Source organism: Neoarthrinium moseri, assembly GCF_022829205.1.
Source record: "Neoarthrinium moseri strain CBS 164.80 chromosome Unknown scaffold116_Wmoseri_CBS_16480, whole genome shotgun sequence".
Lineage (NCBI taxonomy): Eukaryota > Fungi > Ascomycota > Sordariomycetes > Amphisphaeriales > Apiosporaceae > Neoarthrinium > Neoarthrinium moseri.
The window spans coordinates 24,653-46,650 of NW_026055230.1; the positions used below are offsets into that span (position 1 = coordinate 24,653).

The 21,998-nt window shown below is 58.6% G+C and overlaps 7 protein-coding genes across 7 annotated transcripts; 6 read left to right on the plus strand and 1 right to left on the minus strand.

Moving 5' to 3' along the window:
- Positions 1-934: 934 nt before the first annotated feature.
- Positions 935-2,530, plus strand: JN550_013445 (uncharacterized protein; the record flags this gene model as incomplete). The annotated part of the gene is made up of 5 exons (XM_049312033.1): positions 935-1,195; positions 1,251-1,327; positions 1,415-1,431; positions 1,497-1,867; positions 1,913-2,530. The coding sequence occupies 5 exons, from the start codon at positions 935-937 to the stop codon at positions 2,528-2,530; spliced, it is 1,344 nt and encodes a 447-aa protein (XP_049164576.1).
- Positions 2,531-4,697: 2,167 nt separating this feature from the next.
- On the plus strand, positions 4,698-7,761 carry JN550_013446 (uncharacterized protein; the record flags this gene model as incomplete). The annotated part of the gene is made up of 2 exons (XM_049312034.1): positions 4,698-7,243; positions 7,311-7,761. The coding sequence occupies 2 exons, from the start codon at positions 4,698-4,700 to the stop codon at positions 7,759-7,761; spliced, it is 2,997 nt and encodes a 998-aa protein (XP_049164577.1).
- A 1,443-nt stretch (positions 7,762-9,204) lies between these two features.
- JN550_013447 (uncharacterized protein) lies at positions 9,205-13,059 on the plus strand (the record flags this gene model as incomplete). Its single annotated transcript, XM_049312035.1, has 5 exons — positions 9,205-9,402; positions 9,534-10,871; positions 10,947-11,013; positions 11,099-12,967; positions 13,034-13,059. 5 exons carry the CDS (start codon positions 9,205-9,207, stop codon positions 13,057-13,059), a joined length of 3,498 nt encoding a protein of 1,165 aa, XP_049164578.1.
- Positions 13,060-14,714: 1,655 nt separating this feature from the next.
- Positions 14,715-15,335, plus strand: JN550_013448 (uncharacterized protein; the record flags this gene model as incomplete). Its single annotated transcript, XM_049312037.1, has 4 exons — positions 14,715-14,884; positions 14,948-14,998; positions 15,055-15,120; positions 15,194-15,335. The coding sequence occupies 4 exons, from the start codon at positions 14,715-14,717 to the stop codon at positions 15,333-15,335; spliced, it is 429 nt and encodes a 142-aa protein (XP_049164579.1).
- A 546-nt stretch (positions 15,336-15,881) lies between these two features.
- JN550_013449 (uncharacterized protein) lies at positions 15,882-17,022 on the minus strand (the record flags this gene model as incomplete). The annotated part of the gene is made up of 2 exons (XM_049312038.1): positions 15,882-16,469; positions 16,540-17,022. 2 exons carry the CDS (start codon positions 17,020-17,022, stop codon positions 15,882-15,884), a joined length of 1,071 nt encoding a protein of 356 aa, XP_049164580.1.
- Positions 17,023-18,484: 1,462 nt separating this feature from the next.
- Positions 18,485-19,831, plus strand: JN550_013450 (uncharacterized protein; the record flags this gene model as incomplete). The annotated part of the gene is made up of 1 exon (XM_049312039.1): positions 18,485-19,831. One exon carries the CDS (start codon positions 18,485-18,487, stop codon positions 19,829-19,831), a length of 1,347 nt encoding a protein of 448 aa, XP_049164581.1.
- A 465-nt stretch (positions 19,832-20,296) lies between these two features.
- JN550_013451 (uncharacterized protein) lies at positions 20,297-20,819 on the plus strand (the record flags this gene model as incomplete). Its single annotated transcript, XM_049312040.1, has 3 exons — positions 20,297-20,326; positions 20,400-20,566; positions 20,648-20,819. 3 exons carry the CDS (start codon positions 20,297-20,299, stop codon positions 20,817-20,819), a joined length of 369 nt encoding a protein of 122 aa, XP_049164582.1.
- Between the last annotated feature and the right edge of the window lie 1,179 nt (positions 20,820-21,998).

A 21,998-nucleotide genomic window follows, 5' to 3' on the forward strand; every position in this document is an offset into this window, starting at 1 on the left:
TGCTCTTCTGAAAATTGCATGTGTTGCGCCTTATGGCCACTTGGCCCATTGGGATCCCAGCAAGCTTGTGATGTCACGCGACGACGGCCGAGATGCGATGTGAGCTCCAGCACATACATAAGACATACACACACACACACACACACACGCACACACACACACATCCACACACACCCGGGATGCACGGCTTGGATGCAACAATCCATTCGTGCCGTGTGCCTCCCTTGAGAGAGATGGATGGGGCTGTTTCCAAGCTTGTACTGTGGTAAGCGTCGTCGATCCCGACTGCAGCCCACCGCGAAGCTTATTTGGGAATAAACAAGGGGCCATGAACATGGACATGGACCTGGACTTTCTCGTTTCCCATGGCCGTGGCCAAGGCCAAGGAAGAAGGGAACCTCGGGACTGGATTGGATTGGGTTGGGTTGGACTGGACATGGGCAGTTTGGAACTGACAGAGCGCGTGGAGCCCCCCTTCTTATTGCCAAATCAGCACGACAGGGTCCCACGTATCGAAATACATCACTTTCCAAGGTGGGATTCCAATACATCAACCAGCTTTCCGGCCCTGCCATGTGTGCGCCGCTCTGCCATTACGTATTCAATTGCTTTCCTTTTCTTGCGTCCTGTTCCCTTCTAGGCTTTTCTTGACCCTCCTGTCCTTCCCTGGAACCCCGCGACCACCCAGACATTTGTGTTTATTGCACGGCGACATCCCACGCTGGACTCGGTCACACATCCGCCGCCGCCGCGTCCATAGCAGCGCCAACGTGCATGTGGCCTCAGCCGCCCTGTCTCGCCTCCGGCCTGTGAAGCGTGTGAAACATCCACCCACCCACCTCCTCCCGTGTCCCGTGTCCCGTGTCCCGTGTCCCGTGTCCTCGCAGTCGTCTGAACTCGGCAGCCTTCCTGCCCTGTTCCCTCCACAACCCCCATGACTTCCCGATCCGTGGCGAGACGACGCCAGACCCTCCGAGAAACCCACGCCGTGCAGAAGAATGGCGACGCCATGACGCCCAAGGTCATCAACGCCGGGCCCTCGCTCGAGAAGGCCCAGCTGTACGGGATTTCCGACCAGCGGACCGCCTTTTCCAAGTTCATGGGCCTCGCCGGCCGCATCTTCATCGAGACGATACCGCAATGGCTAGCCGTCGGCGCCATGCTCAGTCTGATCTTCGGCGGCTGCTGTTCGAATGTAAGAGAGAGAGAAGCAGAGAGAGCACCGAAAGAACCACATCCCCTTACCGCAGTGTTGTCCCTTGGAACGTGAAAGCACACGGCGGCTGACGCGGAACATGCAGGTCTTTGCGCTCGAAGCAATCATCAAGTGAGTCTCTTGGTACTATATATAGTATTACTGGATACCGTTCGCCTGTCCCCCTTCGGCCACGAGGCTAACTCTGCGCGTCCACAGGGTCGAACCAGCTAGCGGTACGATGCGGCGAACCCAAAGTGAAAGCCCTGCTGGAGATATGCGCTTACGTTTACCCTCGTAGGAACGCTGCTCACGTTTGTCCAATTCCTCTTCGTGGCAGTCACCGGCTACGTCTCCCAGTTCGACCCGAAACGCCCCCCGTTCTTCATAGCGCCGAACAAGGTCCCCATCCGCCGTTGGCTCATCAACATTGTGCTGTTCTTCAGCATCAACGTCCTGAACAACCACGCCTTCAGTTACGATATATCCGTGCCCGTTCATATCATCCTTAGGTCCGGCGGAAGCATCACCACCATGATTGCGGGGAGCTTGTGGGGGAAGAAATACTCGCGAATCCAGATCGTGGCCGTGCTGCTCCTTACCGTCGGGGTCATCACGGCCGCCTTCTCGGACGCGCAGTCCAAGGCAAGCAGACAGCGCCACGCGGGGGTCGTACGGAGTTTCGTGTGAGGGCTAACATGTGTATATACGCTTCAGGGCACTACGGCTGAAGGATCGCACGGGCCCGCGCCCAGCTTCAGTACGGGGCTCGTCATCCTCTTTGTGGCGCAAGTCTTGTCGGCCATCATGGGCCTGTACACGGAAGAGACGTACAAGAAGTACGGAGGCCACTGGAAGGAGAACCTGTTCTACTCTCATCTGCTCTCGCTGCCGCTGTTCCTGCCGTTCAGCGCGTCGCTGTACAGACAGTTCATGCGACTGGTCGACAGCCCGCCGCTGACACTGCCTGCCTACACGGAGCAGATGGTGCTCCCGTCCAACCTTGGCGACAACTTCTGGGCGGGTCTGAAGCAGGTCCACATCCCGAGCCAGGTCGTGTTCCTGGCGCTCAACGTGCTCACGCAGTACGCCTGCATCCGCGGCGTCAACCTCCTGGCCGCGGTGTCGTCGGCGCTCACGGTCACGATCGTACTGAACATCCGCAAGCTAGTCAGCCTGCTGCTCAGCATCTGGCTGTTCGGAAACCGGCTGGCGCCCGGGACGCTCGTCGGAGCGGTGGTGGTCTTCTCTGCGGGCGCTCTCTATTCCCTGGACTCGGGCGGCCGATCGTCGGCGCCGAGACACAAGAGCTCGGCGGTCAGCAAGGCGGGCTAGCCCGGGTGTGCTGGTGCGGTTTGTACTATCTGGATTCGGATAGGGCGGGGGAAAGCGAAGCAAGAGCAAGTCACAGCAGAGCAGAGCAACAAGACGCCAGACCAATTGAAAATTACCATCCAAGAAAACAGTGTTTTGATTGCACCGTGCTGAAGGACAGATGGCACTCCGCTGTCTTCTGTGTCCCACGTTCCATATGCCATATTCCAAGCTCCGCGTTTCTGCGCTCTGTTTTGTCTGCCAGTGTCCGGCTAGGGCCCGCGACTGGTTTGTTTGTACAGAATATAGAACGACGGTCACAGACTCAGGCGAGGCGAAGGGAGTGATGCGAGAGGGCACGAGCCGTGAGTCAGCGAATATCCTAAATACCTGCTCGTCGTGGAGCAAAACCGCGTGGCAGCATCATGTTCAAAGCGATGTATATGTTTATACACCTGCTTAGAGTTGGTTGGTAAATAGGGACAATATTATAGTATGTAGGAAGGCAGCCGGGCACCAACACCGCCGCCACCACCACCGCAACGCCAAAAACAACACCACAAAGCAAGTGGTCGCCGGTTTCGTATTGCGCTCCTCATCACGTGGGCGATTGAGATGATTAGAAAGACTGGACGGCAGTTGGTTGGCTCATTAACGCGCGACAAGGGGGGGGCAGGGGGAGGTGGGCAGCTCCAGCGCGCGTCAATGCAACTTTAGCTCCCGCGCCCGACACAACGGTACAGGACGCTGAGGACCTACCGTAGGTAACTGGAAGTATCCTTCATGGGATGACTGGCTCCTAAATACTCAAATAGTGTACGCTGTACCTACCTCAAAATAGCCGTCGTTGGCGGTCCAATGTTCTGCGCTGGGCTCGCCCCAGGTTACCAACCAAGCCAGGCGACCTGCTGTACATTGGGCTCGCTAGCTCTGTAATACCTCGAGGTAAGTAGAGGTACGGTAACGCAGGTACAGCGTCCCATTACAAGGGGAGACAGCACTACCTTGGCTGCTGGCAGTACCTATGTAGTTAGGTGCAGGATGGGTGGATGGGTGGATGGGTGTCATGTAGTCATGTAACGACTTGGCCTGGCGTTTGTGGAGCGTCCTGGTGGTGGCTGCAGATGCCACATGCGAACAAACCTTAAACGGGGTCGGGTCAATGACTCAGGAAAGTGTATTCCCTCCAAAGTTGGATTTGGGGTAGATAGCCTGTTGATTGATTGATTGATGATCCCCGATCCGGGAGCGAGTTGGAGAGGCTATGAGAGCGAAAGACGTAATGCTTGCCTGCCGTGGCCTTGACGCCCCAGGGGGGCGGGGGGGTGACGATACACAGGAGTTGAGTGTTGGGCAGATCGTGGGTGATGCCCGGATGTCGCTGTTGGAGAGAGCTGCGTTACCCTGCTGTAGGGTGTCGTTCGACGTACACAGTAACTTGGATATCGTGAGACTGGTAACCTTGTGTGGAGAACCGCCACGCGTTGCACACTTTAGTGCCTACGCTCCGGTAGACGGTAGACGGTAGAAGGTAGACGGTAGAAGGTAGATGGTAGATGGCCACCCCACCCCGCAGCCCAGCCCAGCCCAGCCCTAACCCAATCCAACGCCGACAGGACAGGGGACAGGGGGACAGGGGGACAGGGGCCCCGGGCCTAGCATTCCCCATTACCTAGGTATGCTATCTGGCGCCAAGCTTGCCCGCGCCGACGACTTTCTCTTCGCGGCGCAGGCGATATCCGAATCGACAGCGACCCAAGACTTGTGTTCCTCTCTTCGGCCCCGGCCGATAATCATACAGGTACGAGACAGCAACTCACCCCCCGGCCGCTGCGTCAGAGGTCAGAAAGGACTTCCGTTGCCGCTCGACTTGCCGCCGAGCACAGCAGCACCTGGGTTCTGTCCTGTTCGTTTCGTACAGGGTCGCCCAACGCTCACTCCCCGCCCACCTTGCAGTAGACATCGTCCTACGATGGAGCCGCCTTCCGAGTCGACCTCGCCCCAGCAGCTGGCACACCTGAATCCCCCCGACGACGACGACGACGACGACCTCCACTCCCAGGCCATCGGCACCGAGTCCGACGCCGGCCTCGACCTGGACCTCGACCACGAGCACGAACAGGACCGTGACCGTGACCATGACGAGCCCCAGGGCCCCGCCGATGACCAAGGCCCTGCCGCCGAGGGCATGCTGCCGCGCGATGTTCCCAAGCGCACCGCCTTCTACGACCCCGTCGCCGAGCGCCAGATGACCCAGACCGACGCCAAGCTGTTCTACCAGCGAAGCCAGCAGAGGGGAGACACGAGCAGTTGGGGCCAGTCCCAGGCCACGCCCCAGGGCAGTCCCGTCATCTCCACCGGCCACTCGAGGATACACGACGCTGCCTTCCACGCCGCTCAGCTGCCGCCCACCTCTCACCCGTACTCCCCAAACGTCGGCACGAGTGCCGCCTCCGTCGACCTCACTTCCCGTCCCGGTCCCGGTTCCAAGACCTCCCGTCCCCCCTTTCAGCCGGCCCGCCCGAGCTACAACACGCTGCCAAATCTTGGTGGCTCCTTCAGCAAGCCGATAGCCCTGGAGGGCGAGCCGGCCCCGCGTACCGCCACACGGCCCTCGCTCAGTGGCCACCATGCTCCCGAGTCCTACGTGGCCATGGCCCAGGAATCCCCCCGGGGGCATTCTTTTGACCGCCTCGAGCCCAACATGGGCCTGCCCGACTCCGCCAGCGTTGGTATAGGCGATGGCTTCGCCGACTCGGATCCCCACATCGCCGCCGAGCTCAGCACCATCTTCAGGAATATCCAGAAGATTGTCGACATCCGCCACCGCTACATCAGGCTCTCTCTGCAGCGGGACGGGGACAACCCCAAGGACGATCCCAGCTGGGATATCTACCCCCCACCCCCGGAGCCGGCCTGGGTCGGACCTCATACGACGAGGGCGAACACGACAAGTAACAGCCTGAGCGGTAGCGTGGTGCTGCCTTCCAACGCGGAGAACCATCGGCCTGCCGCAGACTTGACCGCCGCAGCCTCGGAGGCGGCGCAGAAGAAGGCGTTCAAGAAGCGAAAGCCGGGTCACGATATCGGCGAGGACTTCGACATGGATGACGTGTCTCCTCTTCCCGCATCAAGCGAGTTCACCTTTCGGCTCGACGAGAATGGCGTTTATCAGGTCTACGAAAACAGCGGCGCCGAGAAGGCCAACACGCCCATTGTCGGCGTGCCCACCATCAAGGACTTCTACATGGACCTCGAGACCATTCTCACCACCTCGTCCGACGGGCCGAGCAAGAGTTTCGCCTTCAGGCGCCTGCAGTACTTGGAGGGCAAGTTCAACCTCTATGTGCTCCTAAACGAGTACCAGGAGACCGCCGACAGCAAGAGGGTTCCGCACCGAGACTTCTACAACGTGAGAAAGGTGGACACGCACGTTCATCACTCGGCCTGCATGAACCAGAAGCACCTTCTGCGCTTCATCAAGAGCAAGATGAAGAAGTGCCCCGATGAGCCCGTCTTGATTCGAGACGGCAAGCTGCTCACGCTGGCAGAGGTCTTTGAGAGTATCAACCTCACTGCCTACGACCTCAGCATCGACACGCTGGACATGCACGCCCACACCGACTCATTCCACAGGTTTGACAAATTCAACCTCAAGTACAACCCCATCGGAGAGTCGCGTCTAAGGACCATCTTTCTCAAGACGGACAACCACATCAAGGGCCGTTACCTAGCCGAGATCACCAAGGAGGTCATTGCCGACCTGGAGTCCAGCAAGTACCAGATGGTTGAGTGGCGCATCTCCATCTACGGCCGATCACTGGACGAGTGGGACAAGCTTGCCGCCTGGGTCGTCGATAACAAACTCTTCTCCCACAACGTCCGTTGGCTGATCCAGATCCCACGGCTATACGACGTGTTCAAGGCAACCGGCGCCATGGAGAGTTACGAACAAGTCGTCAAGAACGTCTTCCAGCCCTTGTTCGAGGTGACCAAGGACCCGGAGAGCCACCCCAAGCTCCACATATTCCTGCAGCGTGTCATTGGTTTCGACAGCGTCGACGATGAGAGCAAGGTTGAGCGGAGGTTGTTCAAGAAGTACCCGGTGCCAAAGGAATGGGACACCAAGCAAAACCCGCCGTACAGCTATTGGATCTATTATCTGTTCGCCAACATGACTTCGCTGAATGTCTGGCGCCGGCACCGTGGGTTCAACACCTTTCTCCTCCGTCCGCACTGCGGCGAAGCTGGTGACAGCGAACATCTTGCTATTGCCCTGCTGTGCAGTCACAGTATTAGCCACGGTCTGCTTCTCCGGAAGGTTCCATTGCTCCAGTACATCTTCTACTTGGAGCAGATCGGCATCGCCATGTCCCCTCTGAGCAATAACGCTCTATTTCTCGCATACGAGAGGAACCCGTTCCACCAGTACTTCAGGCGTGGTCTTAACGTCTCCCTATCCACGGACGATCCTCTGCAGTTCGCCTTCACGAAGGAGCCATTGATGGAAGAGTACGCCGTCGCGGCGCAGATCTATAAGCTGAGCCCAGTCGACATGTGTGAGCTGGCCAAGAACTCGGTCAAGCAGAGTGGCTACGAGTTCTCGGTCAAACAGCAATGGCTGGGAGATAACTTTCACATTCCTGGAAGAGAAGGGAACAGCATGGTGAAAACCAACGTTCCCGACAGGAGGGAGGAGTTCCGTTATCATACTTGGGTTGAGGAACATCAAATGTAAGTAGGAGGGCGGGACTGCGGAAGGGGTACACGCTGACTTTTGGCTTTTTTCCCCCTGTACTAGGATATCAAGATATACCCAGCCAGAAAAAGCTGCCTCGAGGGATGCTGCCCCAGAACAGCGGGCCGCGGCGCAGGTCGGCACACCATCTACGTCCAAGGGCGTGCCTCTCCTGGAGACCAAGGTGCCCATCCCTGCACACCACGAAAGCACCAAGACGTATTCCAGCAGTCCTTCGCACACCACGCCGACGACCGGGGCCAAGTCTGCGCATGAGGGCCCGGCATCGGGGTCGCCACAGTCGGCGTCGCACCGCGAGCCTCACGCTCAGTGGTCAGCGGATGGGTTTAGGGAGACCCACCTGTCCGGGCACGAGCCGAGATACTTCCCGGGAATGATGGCGCGGGCGTCACGGCGCGATAGTATGCGTCAGGGCTCGATGCATGATTCGGACGATGTCGCCTCGACGCGCAGCGCGCCTAAGCGGAGCGGTGCCCGAGAGGAACCGTCCTAGCCGGATGATGTCTCGACCTCGGAGTTGGCTCCTGGTGCCTATCAAACTTTGAAGGCGATATGAGCTTGCGCTCATGGGTCCGGCGGAGGGGGAAGGAGGGATAAGCAAGGGATGAATCGCCTTGTGAGAGTTTCCGTTTTCGCGAACCACATGTCAGGGGGCGAGGGAAGGCGGCGCACAGGTACATGGGCCAGAGGTTGGGATTCTGGCTTGCAAGGAATTTCGTAGCCTTGGTTCACTACCAGTGGTGGTGATGCAACTTATGAGATGCTGTGTGACGCACAAGATAGACAAACCAAAAACGGGTTGCGATAAAAGCATTGTGTAGAGGCGGCAGACGTCCAGACGTAGACGCGAGTTTGCATTTTCCGACCTATCCAACATCGCATACTCTCCGCATGGCGTTGGGACCCGACGTGTTAGTGAACCATGATCAAGAATTAGCCGCAAACTACATAGGATCTTTGGGAAACCCAATTGACGGCTTACATGGGGTGAAGTATACTTGTTTCTGTGTCTACGTCTAGACTTGAGTGATTGACATGTGTGTATGTACATGGCAAGACCAGAACCAGAACCCAGAAGAGAGAGAAAGAGAGAGAGAGAGAGAGAGAGCGTATACAGTTTTGTCGGAACTATAAACATAATGCAGCGATTGATGACAATGCATTCACTCGAGAGCCAAGAAAAAGCTGCCAGGAGGCGCAAGACGGCATTGATTGGTTCGTCTTGGGTGGCATTAACTCATAGAGGGGACCAGGACCCAGACAGCCAGAGACCAAGGCGCGCCCCAAAAGAACGCCAAGACCCAAGGAGACCCGCCATTACCTCACGCCGCCGCAAACCTCCAGCCGGGACCAGCCTGACCAGCCAGACCAGCCAGACCAGCCAGACCAAGGCCAGCCTCTGGTTTACCCTAGGTTGGTTAGCATCGCCCTCCGGCTTCTTCTCTCTCCTGACTTGACGAGACTCGGCCAGCGGCAGCCCAAAGGTGTCCGACGACGACGACGTACGACGACGACGACTACTCGCGTCAATTCCCCAGAAGCCCACAGCACACCAGCACACCAGCACACACACACACACATACACAACTACACACATACACACACCTAGCTACCTAGGTATCTACCTTCATCCGCTACGCCCAGCTCAGCTCAGCTCTGTGCAGCGCAGCCCAGGCCAGGCCAGGCCAGGATCCGAACCAGACTCCCCGCGGCCAGACTGGTGGCATGCCGTTTCACCCTGCATCGCGAGCAGAACGACTTGTCCGGCCGCTCGCCCAACGTGTTATGCGTCTGCCGGGTGCCGTCTGAATCCCCAATTCACCCACCCCCCCAGATCCCCCATCGACCCCCAGCCCCGATCCTGCGCAGCCGCCCCCATCTGCCTCTCCCTCTGCCTCTCCCTCCCCCTCCTGCCCTTTGACCAACCGAAGAAGCCATGGGGTTCCTCGGCGTCTACAAGGCCGTGTACGACTACGAGCCCCAGAGCGAGGGCGAGCTGGCCATCACCGAGGGCGACCTGCTCTACGTCCTCGAAAAGGATGGCGAGGACGACTGGTGGAAGGCCAAGAAGAAGGCCGCCGCCGACGATGACGACGAACCCACGGGTCTGATCCCGAACAACTACGTCGAAGAGGTACGCCACCCCCTTTCCCCTCTTCTCATGATATTCTACTCCTTCCCCTCCGCTTCTCCCTGTCTTGCGTCTACTTGGGCATGAGCCTGAAGGAGAGATGAGCTAACTCGTTGCGCCCCCTCCGCCCGCAGGCCCCCGTCATCAGCGCAGCACGCGCCCTCTACGATTATACCCGCCAGACCGACGAGGAGATATCATTCTCCGAGGACGCCAAGCTGCAGGTCTTTGACACCTCGGATCCCGACTGGATCTTGGTCGGCGCCGACGGCGATTATGGCTTCGCTCCGGCCAACTACATAGACATGGGCGACGCCGCGGAACAGGAGGAAGAAGACGAAGCAGAGCCCGAGCCCGAGCCCGCGCCCGCCCCTGCGCTCCCGTCCTTGCCGCGACCTGAGCCCGCAGCTCCGCCTTTACCGCCCTCACTCCCCGTCCGCCCCCCCGTCTCCGCCGAACCCGAAGAGCCTCCCAGCCCTGCTCTGCCTGCCCGACATGCCTCGGTGGCATCGGAGCCGAGCCCGGTCGCCCCTGCCGCCGCCCTCGCCGGTGTTATGCAGGGCAGGTCGTCAACGAGAGCCCCGACGCCCCCTCCCATCGTCGTGCCACCGCGCCAGCAGTACCTGTCGGAGGAGTCGGAAGACGAGCCCAGCCCTGCTTTGCCCGTGCGTCCTCGCTCGCAGTCGGCCCTATCTAACGACCAGTCTCTGGCATCCCCCTCTCTGGCATCCCCCTTGCCGCAGCGGACCAGCAGTCGCCGGGTCAGGGAATATGAGGACGACCATCCGGTGCGCGATCACGGCAAGATTGCCCCGGGGGGCTTTCACATGTACAATATCAACGAGATGGTCTCGGTCATGGGCAAGAAGAAGAAGATGCCCACGACACTCGGGGTCAACTTGAAGACGGGACTTATACTGATCGCGCCGGAGCGACCTTCTGACGGGCCTACGCAGGAGTGGTCGGCCGATAAGATGACACACTACTCACGAGAGGGCAAGCACGTGTTTTTGGAAGTGGTGCGCCCCAGCAGGAGCATCGACTTTCACGCCGGCGCCAAGGACACTGCCGCAGAGATCGTCAGCGCCCTGGGCGAGCTGTCGGGCGCCATCCGCGCCGAGGGTCTACGGGAGGTCATCATGGCCGGCACCGGCCATGCCAGCCAGAAGAAAGGCGTCATCCTCTACGACTTCATGGCCCAGGGAGACGACGAGGTTACCGTGGCGGTTGGGGACGAGGTCATCGTCATAGACGAGCACACAAGCGAGGAGTGGTGGACAGTTCGCCGACTCAAGAACGGCAAGGAGGGCGTCGTGCCCAGCAGCTACATTGAGGTCACCGAGACCATCACATCGCCGACCGCGGCTTCCACTTCGGGCATCAATGCCGGACGCTCTACCGTTGCCCAGAACCGCCTGGAGGAGCAGCGTTTGACGAAGGAGGCCCTCAAGAAAGATCAGAAAACAGCAGAGGTAGGACCTGGGATGCGTTTGCCCGACAGAAAAAGTAGTTTGTCAGCTTGGGACCATGGTAACCAATCTGATCAGCAGCGAAGCAAGCGCGAAAGCGGTCGAACCGAAGCCAGCGGCAGTCGGTCCTCATCCTCCAAGTCAAGTGAGTTGTTGTCTTTTGCTGTTCCCTCCCCAAGGCACGAAGCAAGTGAAGAGAGAATCCCTCTGAGCTGACACCTCCACTCCAGAACCCGACCCTTCGAAGACTCGAGTTTGGACGGACCGGAGCAAGTCCTTCAGCGTCGAGGCTCAGTTCCTCGGCGTCAAGGACGGAAAGATCAACCTCCACAAGGTGAACGGTGTCAAGATTGCCGTGCCGGTGGCCAAAATGTCGGTCAAGGACCTCGAGTACGTTGAGCTCATCTCTGGTATCTCCCTCGACGAGGACAGGCCCCTGTCCGACGTGAAGCGAGCTCAGACGACGAGAAACAAGGCACAGGCCAAACAAGAGGCTGCCAAGGTTGGCGCATCGATTGAGCCTCCCAAGTCCGACTACGACTGGTTCCAATTCTTCCTGTCGTGTGATGTCGCCGTCGGACTTTGTGAGAGGTATGCGCAGTCTTTCGCCAAGGATTCCATGGACGAGAGCGTCCTGCCGGACGTGGATGCTAGTGTCTTGCGGAATCTGGGCCTTCGAGAGGGCGACATCATCAAGGTCATGCGCTACTTGGACAAGAGGTACGGCCGGGACGGCAAGAAGAGAAACGTGAGTTTCGCCGGGGACGACGAGGGAGATGGTGCATCGGGCGGCCTGTTCTCGGGTCCCGGTGGTACACTACGAAACAATACTCGAAAAGGACGGCCTGCCCCGGCCGTGGAGACAAACAACACGGTTGATGCCAAGGCGCTCTCTCTGGGTAAGGACACAAGTGCGGATAGTTCGTCAGCATCGTCACCTGCCGCATCCCGGCCGGCGGCGACGGGGAAGAGCGCCGGCGGCTTTGATGACGATGCCTGGGATGTGAAGCCGTCAAAGCAGCCGGAGGCCAAGCCCGCCCCGACCCCGGTGACGGCGGCGGCGGCGGCCCCTGAGCCGAAGCCGGTTGCTCAAGAAGCACCGAAGCCACCGCCTACGCAAGGCCTGCTGGATCTGTCGCTTCTCTCGCAGCCCCTGGAACCCGAGAAGGTACAGCCAACGCCCCCATCACAGCCACAGATTGTTCAACCTCCGCCTCAGCCCGCTCCTCAACAGCAGCCTCCTACAAGCCAGCCTCAAGGTGCGACCCCAGGCTTCTTCACTAGCCTTGCCCAGCAGCAGACCGGCATTGCGACCATGCCGACTGGACAGCCATTGAACTTGGGGCTCGGCGGCAGTCGCCAACGACCTCTGGCCCCTCAGATGACACAAGGCCAGCCTGGGTTGGTGCCTCCTCCGCCTGCTCGGCCACTGTCCGCACCGCAATCTGCGCAGCCCAGTGGATTTGCACCACCTCCGTTGCAGCCTCAGATGACGGGCATTGCTCCCCCGGGTCAGAGCATGAACGACCTCGCCCAGCAGCAGAGGATGCAGCAGCAGCAGCAGCAATACATGGGTGGCTTCCAGCCGCAACCTACCGGCCAAGGTATGATGGGTTTCAATGCAGGCGTAGGCATGCAGCCGCAGCCTACAGGATTTGGGGCAAACCAGTTCATGCAGCCTGCCATGACGGGCGCACCGCAGATGCAGCAAAGACCCTTCGGCGATCCGCGCCCGCAGCAGTTCTCGCCCGTCCAGGCGCAGCCCACCGGCTTCCCGGGCGCCTTCAACAACCCCGGACAGCAATTTCAGCCCGGTGGTGGCGTCAACTCGTACCTGCCGCCTGCCATGGAACCCCAGAGGACAGGCATGCCGCAGATGCAGCCTGCAATGCAACCCCAGCAGACCGGATTCGGCGGGGGCTTCGGCACGGGTTTCAACCCGGGCATGGGCAACCACCAGCAGCAGCAGCAGCCGCTGCCGCCACCAGCCGCTCCTCTCCAGCCGCAGCAGACTGGGCCTGCTCCCCCGGTCCGATTTGGTGTGCCGGACAAGATCGTGCCACAGGCGACCGGTCGCCGTGCGAATCTCGCACATGCAAGTAAGTGAAGCCCATATAGCAACAGACTACTTTACTTGTTTCGGTCACGACTCTAATCAGTTCTAGCTCCACAAAACCCATTTGGATTCTGAACGACGTATCAGAACTGAAGTGTGGTCAACTTCAAGAGGTGATATGTACCCCTGGGGTGTTAGACACGGTAGTAGCTGGTGCTCTCTGGTTTCTCCTTTGATCCCCGCAATCTCTCGGAACGTGTCGATAGCCCGCCGCTCTCGGCTCGTTCTCGACCCTACCTACCCCATACCATATCTATGTTAGGGCAGCTTCCCAGGCATTGGCGACATCAGCGAGAGCTTGGATTGGTGGTCGCATGACTTGGTAACGAAGCGAGGGCGCGGAGTCAAATGATTGATGAGCGTAGTTGGAAATTTAGACGTTGCTTGAGGCCATAGCCTCATAGCGTAAAGATCAGAACGGAGGCCCCTTGTGTACAGTGGCGTGGGCGGTATGGATGAACTGGGCGACGTTGCTGCGTGCACGAGTCCATGGCACATAAACTTCATAGTAATATTCACATTGTCCCCTAGCTATATCTTTTTTTATTCATTCCAATTTAATCTTCTGGAGTTGTTGAGTATGTTCGTCGAAACGACCAGCTGTCCCACAGACCTTCCCCGAGCCCCTTGAACCGCTGCTGTAGCTCCGGTGTGGCCGACCTCTTATGTTATTTGACTGACTTGAGGAAGCGTCGTGAAGGCAGGTTTTCCCCGGAATACATGCATCTGGTTGCGGAGATTTCGACTATAATGGAGAGAGTTCAGAGTTCAGGGTCATCAACAGCGAAAGGCTATGGAAAGGATAGCCGATATAACGCGCAAGTATAACTCGGCCGCCGATGCTGTGATCTGGTCCTTTTTTAAGTAATAATAAAATTCGAGCTTTATGTGATGAGGTCGCAGGTGTGTCAGTAGCCATTTCGTGGGGTTGCGCGGGGAAGGGTGGCATGGTCTTCGGAAGCACACGATGGTGCAGCATGAAGTGTTTCCGACCAGATGATCCCGAGGCCCGCGCCGGCTAGACCACCTCGATGCTGCGAAACTCTGTAACTCTGAGACACTTTCATGATCAGACGAGTCGAACCATGTTTTGCCACGCCTGCACACCCGGAAGCATGGGCCGGGACGGAGGGCATGGACGTCAGTCAGCCAAACACAAGCGCAAAACACCCGAAGCCAGTGCAGAAAGTGTCAAAACTCACGACGCCAGGGTTGATCGCTCGCGGTTGGGCCATCAAGAAGTATCCCCCCTTTGCTGCTGAGCAGCTTGGATGCCTGTTCGACACCCGGGGATTCGCCCATCTCCCGCACGCATGGTGATCATTGCTAATCGCGTAGAAACATGCACCATGGGGCAACCTGGTCTGGTTCGCGAAGGGCAGGCATCACGCTACGAAGCAGCACAGCATTAGAAGGTGGAAGCCAACAGCCTTTTCTCCTCCCCAGACCGAGCCAGCGTTTGAAAGCAGTGTCGCAACGCACGAGCAACGGGGGATGATGAGCAGATGAAGATGGCGGTGGTATGGGGATGCGTGCCCCTATCTGAGATCAGACAGACGTAGTATATCAAGTGGCCATTTCTCCTCCTGCCCAACCGTCTCCAGGTAACTCTAGAGCCAGTCAACACTCCGTGCACATCATCATCTTTCCACCTGTACCACTGCGTGCGGCCTATATCTCCCCTATACTCACCTTGTCCTCCTGCAGAGTTTCCGGCCGCCTTGTCCACCATGTACTACCCTACTTTCGTCTCGGCTGCGCTGGTCGCTTTCCTCGCCACGGCCAGTGCTGCGCCGGCCAACAAGTTCAACACGCGCGTGGGGACCGTCGCCACGAAGACATCCGGTGAGAAGCTCGTCCAGCGCGCAGCTACCGATGCCCAGGCCACAGGCGGAGCCAGGTGAGTGCCATCGCCGTTGGAAGACTTGGGCTGTTTGTAGTAGCTTACTTGGAACCCAAGCAGCTCCAACCCCCTTGATGCATTGCTAGGGGGAGCAGGCGGTGCCGGAGGAGCGTGAGTCTCAAGATGGATACGGTGATAGTCTCATCGAAACGCTGATGAAGCAACAGCACTGGTGGACTCGACCAGCTTCTGGGGGGCCTAACAGGGGGAGCTACCGGTGGCGGCAATGCAGCGTAAGTGTCGTCCGACTATTTCAACATGTTGCGGAGGTATGGACACCTTGCTGAACAATAGACCAATATGCAGGGGCGGCGCAACAGGAGGGCTCGATCAGCTACTCGGTGGCTTGACAGGCGGTGCGACCGGAGGCAACGCCGGTGGTGCTACTGGCGGTCTGAGTCAGCTATTGGGCGGGCTCGCGAAGAAGCAGGCCGAGAAGGCCGAATAAACCGCATCAGGAGGAGGAGACGAGACAATGGTTAGGCACTTACATGAACACGACGAGGGTCATGACAAGCGCCCCTGTGGGGCAGAATACGCTTCGGCCCATGACCAGCTGCAAAGTGAGACCGAGGAGCTGCAGAAGACGTTTGGTCTTACCTTGGTCTTACATGTCTACTCGCGGGTTCTTCAAGACTATGCAGAGCCGGTCCTGTCTCGCAAACACGATATTTTGACGCGAGTGCCCTAGTGTTAGGCAACGTGCGAAACGAGCGCCTCTTGGAGCTCGAATATCCCTATAAAACATTTCCTGAGCTCCAAGTTGGCAATACAGAACGGGTAACTCTACAGAACAACCTCACGGAACACGTCGCTTTGTTTCTGATCTAATATTAAGTCCGATCTCGTTTGGCTATCATGTCAGTCCAAACTATGCCCCTCGCCTGGAAGATGTCTAGTGCTCTTGCAAAGAAATTGAACCTCTGAAAGCATTTATCCAGACATCAACATCGCCAACCTCGGCGTTGAAAAATGTATCAAATCGAACCACACTTTATATCACGGGGGGAGGCTGATCTCCTTCCTCTCCGTCCAGGATGGTTCCCCTACGAGGCCGAGTCGTGATTTCAGATTTGACGTGTATGGAAGTCGTCGTCGCGGCTCCGTCCTGGATCGTCTTCTCTTCCGCTTCCCCCTTCTTGGACGGATCAAACCTCTTCTGGACAGCCTGGATCATCTTGACGAACCAGTAGAAATTGAGGGAGTTGAGAGTCAGGTTGGCCCCCAAATAGATGGCACCCAGCCATAGGGGGATCACGGTTGAGTCATCCACGAATCGCATCGTCGACCCGTACCGTTCGGGGACGCCCACGCCCAGGTTCTGGGCAGCCTCTGGGGTCGAGGGAATGTAGAGTGGCTTAGTCCCAAGAACGGGCCACACGTCGTTGTAGACCTTGTAGGAGTTGTAGGTACCCCAAACCAGGCGGCATGAGAAAAAGGTAAAGATCAAGGCGATGCCGTTGTAGAGCTGGATCCTGGAGCCCGTCAGGCCCAACTTGTCGCAGAACCAATGGACGTTCAGGAAGGGGGAGGAAAGCTCCCAGAGAATGAAGGTGGTGCTGTAGAAGTTCACAAATGGCCGCTACAGCGAGGTCAGTACAAGCCCGGTCCAGCCGTGCGCAGCGGCAGGGGTGGTGTGGAGAGGGACTTACGAAGCCGAACGAGTATACCAGCAGGGCGCTGATGGCATGGGCAAGCATGCCGAGCCCGAAGATGTTGACGTTGGCGGCAGTGATGAGCAGGTCCCACAGGAAATAGCCGGCGGCCAGGGCCTGGATCAGGGCGGCGCCGCCGGTATAACCATAAACACGCTCCTGAGCATCCATGTCCCAGCGTTCGTCGTCGGTGAAGATGACCCAGAGGGCCAACGCGTTGATCTGGGTGCTCTGGACAAGGGAGACGACGTGGACATCCCAATTCAGCTTCTTGCTCTTCGACAGGCTCTTGTACTGTGCCGGGAACAGGCGGCTCGACACGACCGGAGAGACAACCACCAGGATGAAGTGGTAAAAGGCGGCAATGATGAGGACCTCGTGGATGTGCAGAGGCAGCGTGGGGAGCGACAGATAATCAGCCAAGGGCTGAACGGCCTTGGAGAGCGCCGGGATGGGCGCGATGGGAAACGGATCTTTCATCCTGGCCGCTGGGAGACCCGTCGTCGTCGTCGTCGTTGGAGGAGGAGGGGCGGAGGCAGCAACACGCTGCAGCAAAGGCCCGATCGAGGGAGCACGGAGGGGTTGGTGAGTGCTCAATTTATATATCCACGATAGCCGGGGCAGCGCGGGATCAGCTGCCAGTCGCTGGAGGGGGGGAGAGTAGAATGTCTCTGCCTCTGACTCTCGACGGCGCGGAGCACAGGGGTCACGCAGGCCGGGTTGAATCCTGGCGGGCGGGAGCTGTCACGCACGCTTCTTGTCTTGTCTGTCAGTCGGATGAAGACTAGTATCGGCAGAGAGCGCGGCCAGACCGTGATGGGGTGATGTGTGATGTGTGATGTGAAGGTATGTAAGAGTAGAGGTGAGACCGTGAGCAGGGATGGAAGCTTTTGCCGGCACCGAGCACCACAGTACCGTAATCAGGGTCCAGCACCCCCCAACGGTGGATATGCGGCAGGGAACTTGCAGCACCTACAGCAGCCTCCAGGTCGATGATGTACGCTGTGGTACAAGTTACTGGTGGATGGTCTCAGCCTTGTTTCTGCAGGACGGGCAGACCAAGACCATATACACACACATACACCATTCCCCCCCCCCCCCCCCCCTCGCTCTCCTGTGCGACGATATATATAGTTATACCTAGGTGCGTTGCAGGGACGAACGACCAGGCAGATACTTTAGACTCTGGGCAAAGGCTCGCCCGCTCGCTGTCCCCGCTGCAGAGAGATTTCCCGTTTCTAGGTACAGCTCCGGTTTTGTTGGGACGCTTGTGACGTGACGGCCTGCCCTGCCCACCCTGCCCACCAACGCCGACGTGTATCAGAGGGCACTAAAAGTTAACTACTGTACCTAGGCATGCAGTTACATACTGCACAGTACTACTGCACTGCGGGCGTGCGCCTTCGGCTATCGATAAGGAAATCCAATCGCCTGATGCAACCCACCAGCTGGAAACCTAAGACCAGGGACCTCGGAGTCGGGGACGCCTTTTTCGCCCTTTTTCCAGGGCCTCTCCCCCCCCCCGTTCCCCCGGAGCTAGCAAGGTTCCACCCAGCTTAGGTGGCATCAAGGTGCCGCCGCCCCGCGAGCCTCACGATCACATGTGTCTACAACGTGCTGCCTATTGCCTACGACCAAGCGACTAGGCGACCAGGCGACCAAGCCCCTGCTCACATGACTACTAGACCTGCGAAGAAGGTATAATAGTTTGACCTCTGGGTGCGCCAGCCATAATAGAAGCCCTCGACAGCGGCCCCCTCCTCGTCGAGCTCCTCCTACCCAGCAGTCCAGCCGCCTCCAGGTGCGCGCGCCCGCGCGCCCGCAGCAGTCTCCCAACGGGCCGCGTGAGGATCCGATCCTGGACTGCGCGTGATGGATGGCCGGCGCATGAGCTGATAGATAGTCTCCCTGTCCGCTCGGCACCCGCCCGCTTTGGCTCAGCATGGACGAATTACTCCAGCAGCTCCTCTCCTCACCACCGCCCCCCGGGGCGGACCGTCGCCACGGGAGGCCAGACGCCACGGACCCGGTGGCCCTGGGATACCTCTCCAGCCTGGCCTCCCTGCCCCTCTCTGCCATCGAGTCCTCGGAGCAGCAGTCCCTGGCCCAGTCGTCGCACACGCTTCTTCTCTCCTTGCAGGCCCTCTCGAAGCGCTCGCACAAATCCATCATCGAGTCCGCCTCGCACCATGGGAACCTCAAGACCGCCTTGCCGGCTCTGGCCACTTCGACCGGCGATCTCAAGACGGCAATCCCCAAGCTGGACAGTGAGGCCGTCCACTTCTCCACCACGTACCACAAGTCGGCCGAGAACGAGACCCTGAACACCCGCAAGAAGGCACTGCTCCTGTCCAGGAACGTCGAGCGGCTGGAGGACGTCCTGCACCTGCCCACCCTGCTCACGTCGGCCATCACCTCCGGCTCGACCGCCGCCACAGCCAACTACGCCTCCGCCTTGGACCTGAACGGGCACATTAGACGCCTACACGCCCTATACCCAGAGTCGTGCCTCGTCGGCACCGTCTCTGCGCAGTCTGGCGACGCCATGCGGACCATGGCCATGAACCTGGTATCGAGTCTGCGCACGCCGGGCCTGAAGCTGGCATCCGCCCTGAGGACCATCAGCTGGCTTCGCCGCGTCGTTCCGGACTTGGACCCGGACGGCGTCGCCGGGAACGGCGGCGGTCTCGGCGCCCTGTTCCTCGTCTGCCGCCTGGCCACCCTGATGAACCTGCTGGCCGCCCTCGAACCGCTTCGAGACCTGGCCGACCAAGAGAAGGCGCGGCAACAGCAAAGCGCAGGCGCAGGCGCAGGCTCCTGGTCCGGCGGTCAGCAGACTGAGAGATACCTCAAGAGATACATTGAGATCTTCCGTGAGCAAAGCTTTGCCATCGTCTCCATGTTCAAGAGTATATTTCCCTCGCCGACCGGCCAGACGAAAACCCAGGACGGCACGGACGCAGACCCCCTCCAGCCCGTGCCGTCGGCTCTCTCGACCTTCCCACTCCACCTCGTGGAGATGCTGATGGAGACATTGAGGATATATCTGCCGTGCGTTCAAGACCAAGCGTCGAGAGAAAGTCTACTGACCCAGGTGCTATATTGTGCCGGTAGCCTGGGCCGGCTGGGTGGGGATTTTGGTGTCCTCCTTGCAAGCCTGGATATTGGCGAGGACGCAGAGGCTGAATGGGTTGAAGTGGTCAAGCGCCACCGGGTCATGGCTGGTCGCCTGGAGTCAATAGTAGGGCAGAAAGATCGAAGGAGCTCCGAGGTGTCGGTGAAAGCATAGCATTTTTATCCTCCTTTTCGAGACGCTCTGGTACCAGGAGAGCCCGGGAGCCATAATGATTTTATGACATTTTACACTTCCAAGTGGTCTAAGCCCGCTGGCCATGGATGCAATGATCTTGGTTCTTTACCGCAGGCATGAACGAGGATGACAGGGGATAGGAGCTGTGGAGTTTTTTTCTTTTGCTAAATCTCCCATGGCCTTTCCCATGAAAGAGAGGCGCCCCCAGATGAATAGTTTCGTTTCGTGCTGGGTGGGATCGCTCGTGTGAATACTGCAGGTAGCTGTAGATCGGAATAGTTGGAGCACAGTGCTGAAAGTGTTTTTTTGCCAGCACCAAACACTGTACGCACGCCACTAAGATTGCATGCCTCATTCATATCCGATCCGAGTTGCCTACACAGTACATCCTCCTCGCTACATCTAAGGGGATCACGAAAAGCGCCAAAACGGCTGGTCACCGCAATGTCCATCTCAAATGAAGCCTTGCAGAAGGTAAGTCGACCTCATGAGGCCCCCGGCACAGGCCCCAAAAGGATCACGCTGCTGACACTGCGAACCCGGGCAGCTCGTCCGAGAGATCGAGACACAGGCCCTAGTGGCCCAGCAGCAGATCTCCCTTGTTCGGACGCAACAGGCGTCCAAGCAGAGAGAGATGCGCATGGCGCAATTGACGCGCACCGAGATCTCTTCCCTGCCGCCGGACACGGGTATCTACGAAGGTGTTGGGAAAATGTCGGTCCCCCTCGTCCCCCCTCCAGCTCTGCTCCCCGTCCCCCTTGGCCACTCTCGTGCTTACTAACACGTGCGCACAAGGTTCGTGTCTTTGCCCATGTCAGCCCTTGGGGAGAAACTTGAAACGCAGATCAAGGAGACACAGAAGGAAGTCGAGGGACTTGGCAAGAAGCTCCAATCCCTGGAGCTCACACAGAAGAACAGCAAGGAGCATATCGATCGCATGTTGAGGGGAGGAGCGGGCGCCTCGTGAAACGGACCAGGAGATTCCAATCTGACTGGCCCACCGGCCTCTGGAGGGACTCTCAAGGCCCAACGTCGAGCACCAGAGGATGGCGCCTTATTGCTACAGCGCATCGTAGGAGGCCCTCACGGAGGGATTCGGACTGGATGGTTGTGACATCACCTTGCAAGACACCTCGTTGCGGCTGTGTCGCCTGTGGCAGGGGAACTCTTGGGAGGCGCAGGCATTTTTGGCGGCTCCGCGGCAATGCACGACACCCGCAAATCTAGAATGTCCTCCCGGTGCGCCAAAATGTGGGAGGACTACTCTCATCCCATTGGGTCCTATAGACGAGATGACCTGGAACAAAGGAAAGAAAGAAAGGGGGGGAAATCAAAGTCCGTTTTGGTGCCCAACAACCTGCTGTGCACCACGATTGATTGCCTACCGCCGCCCCAGATGTTTTCATGATGTGTCAAGAGTTGTTGGAGATTGTACATCCATACCTAGGCATCATGTCATGTGCTTTTCTCGGCGCTCATCTAGAGGGCCAGGATCTAATGCCGATGCACCAGCGACAATCCCGGCCAAAACGAAACAGAAACTTACACAGCACAAATGTACTATGTAGAGTAGACAAGTGACTGGGGCAAGCTGCGGCTGGCTGGGCCCAGATGACACTTTGGGTTGGGGGGAGAGGAATATGTGGCCCCTGCTGACCGCCAACCACGGACGGGTACTCATTCACTCACTCACACCACACACTACAGCACTACACCAGAACATACAGTAGTACTATGTATGGTAGACATGAAGATTTGGGCATGGCCGTTTGGGACCGTTCCTCAGCCCCTCCCCGACCCGCCAGACCGACTGACTGACTGACTGGCTGACTGACTGACGGGGGGTTGGAGGGAGCCGGACCAGAGCCAGCCACAGAGAGAGGCAGAAAGGGAGAGCCCCGTCACCCCTCTTCCTCCCACTGGCTCCCAGGCCACCGGCGTCGTGCCCCTCCATCCATGCACCTCACTACCCGACGACTCCACTCTCAGCCTTTCCATTCTCTGGGCATCCGTCTTGCTCTTTGTTAAGTTACCTGCCAATGGTAAGTTATGCATGCATGTACCACACCTTGCTGGCGGGAGAATCAATGTGAAATTTGGCCCCCACAAGCTGTCCACACTCCTACGTGTGTTGCAGTGTACAGTC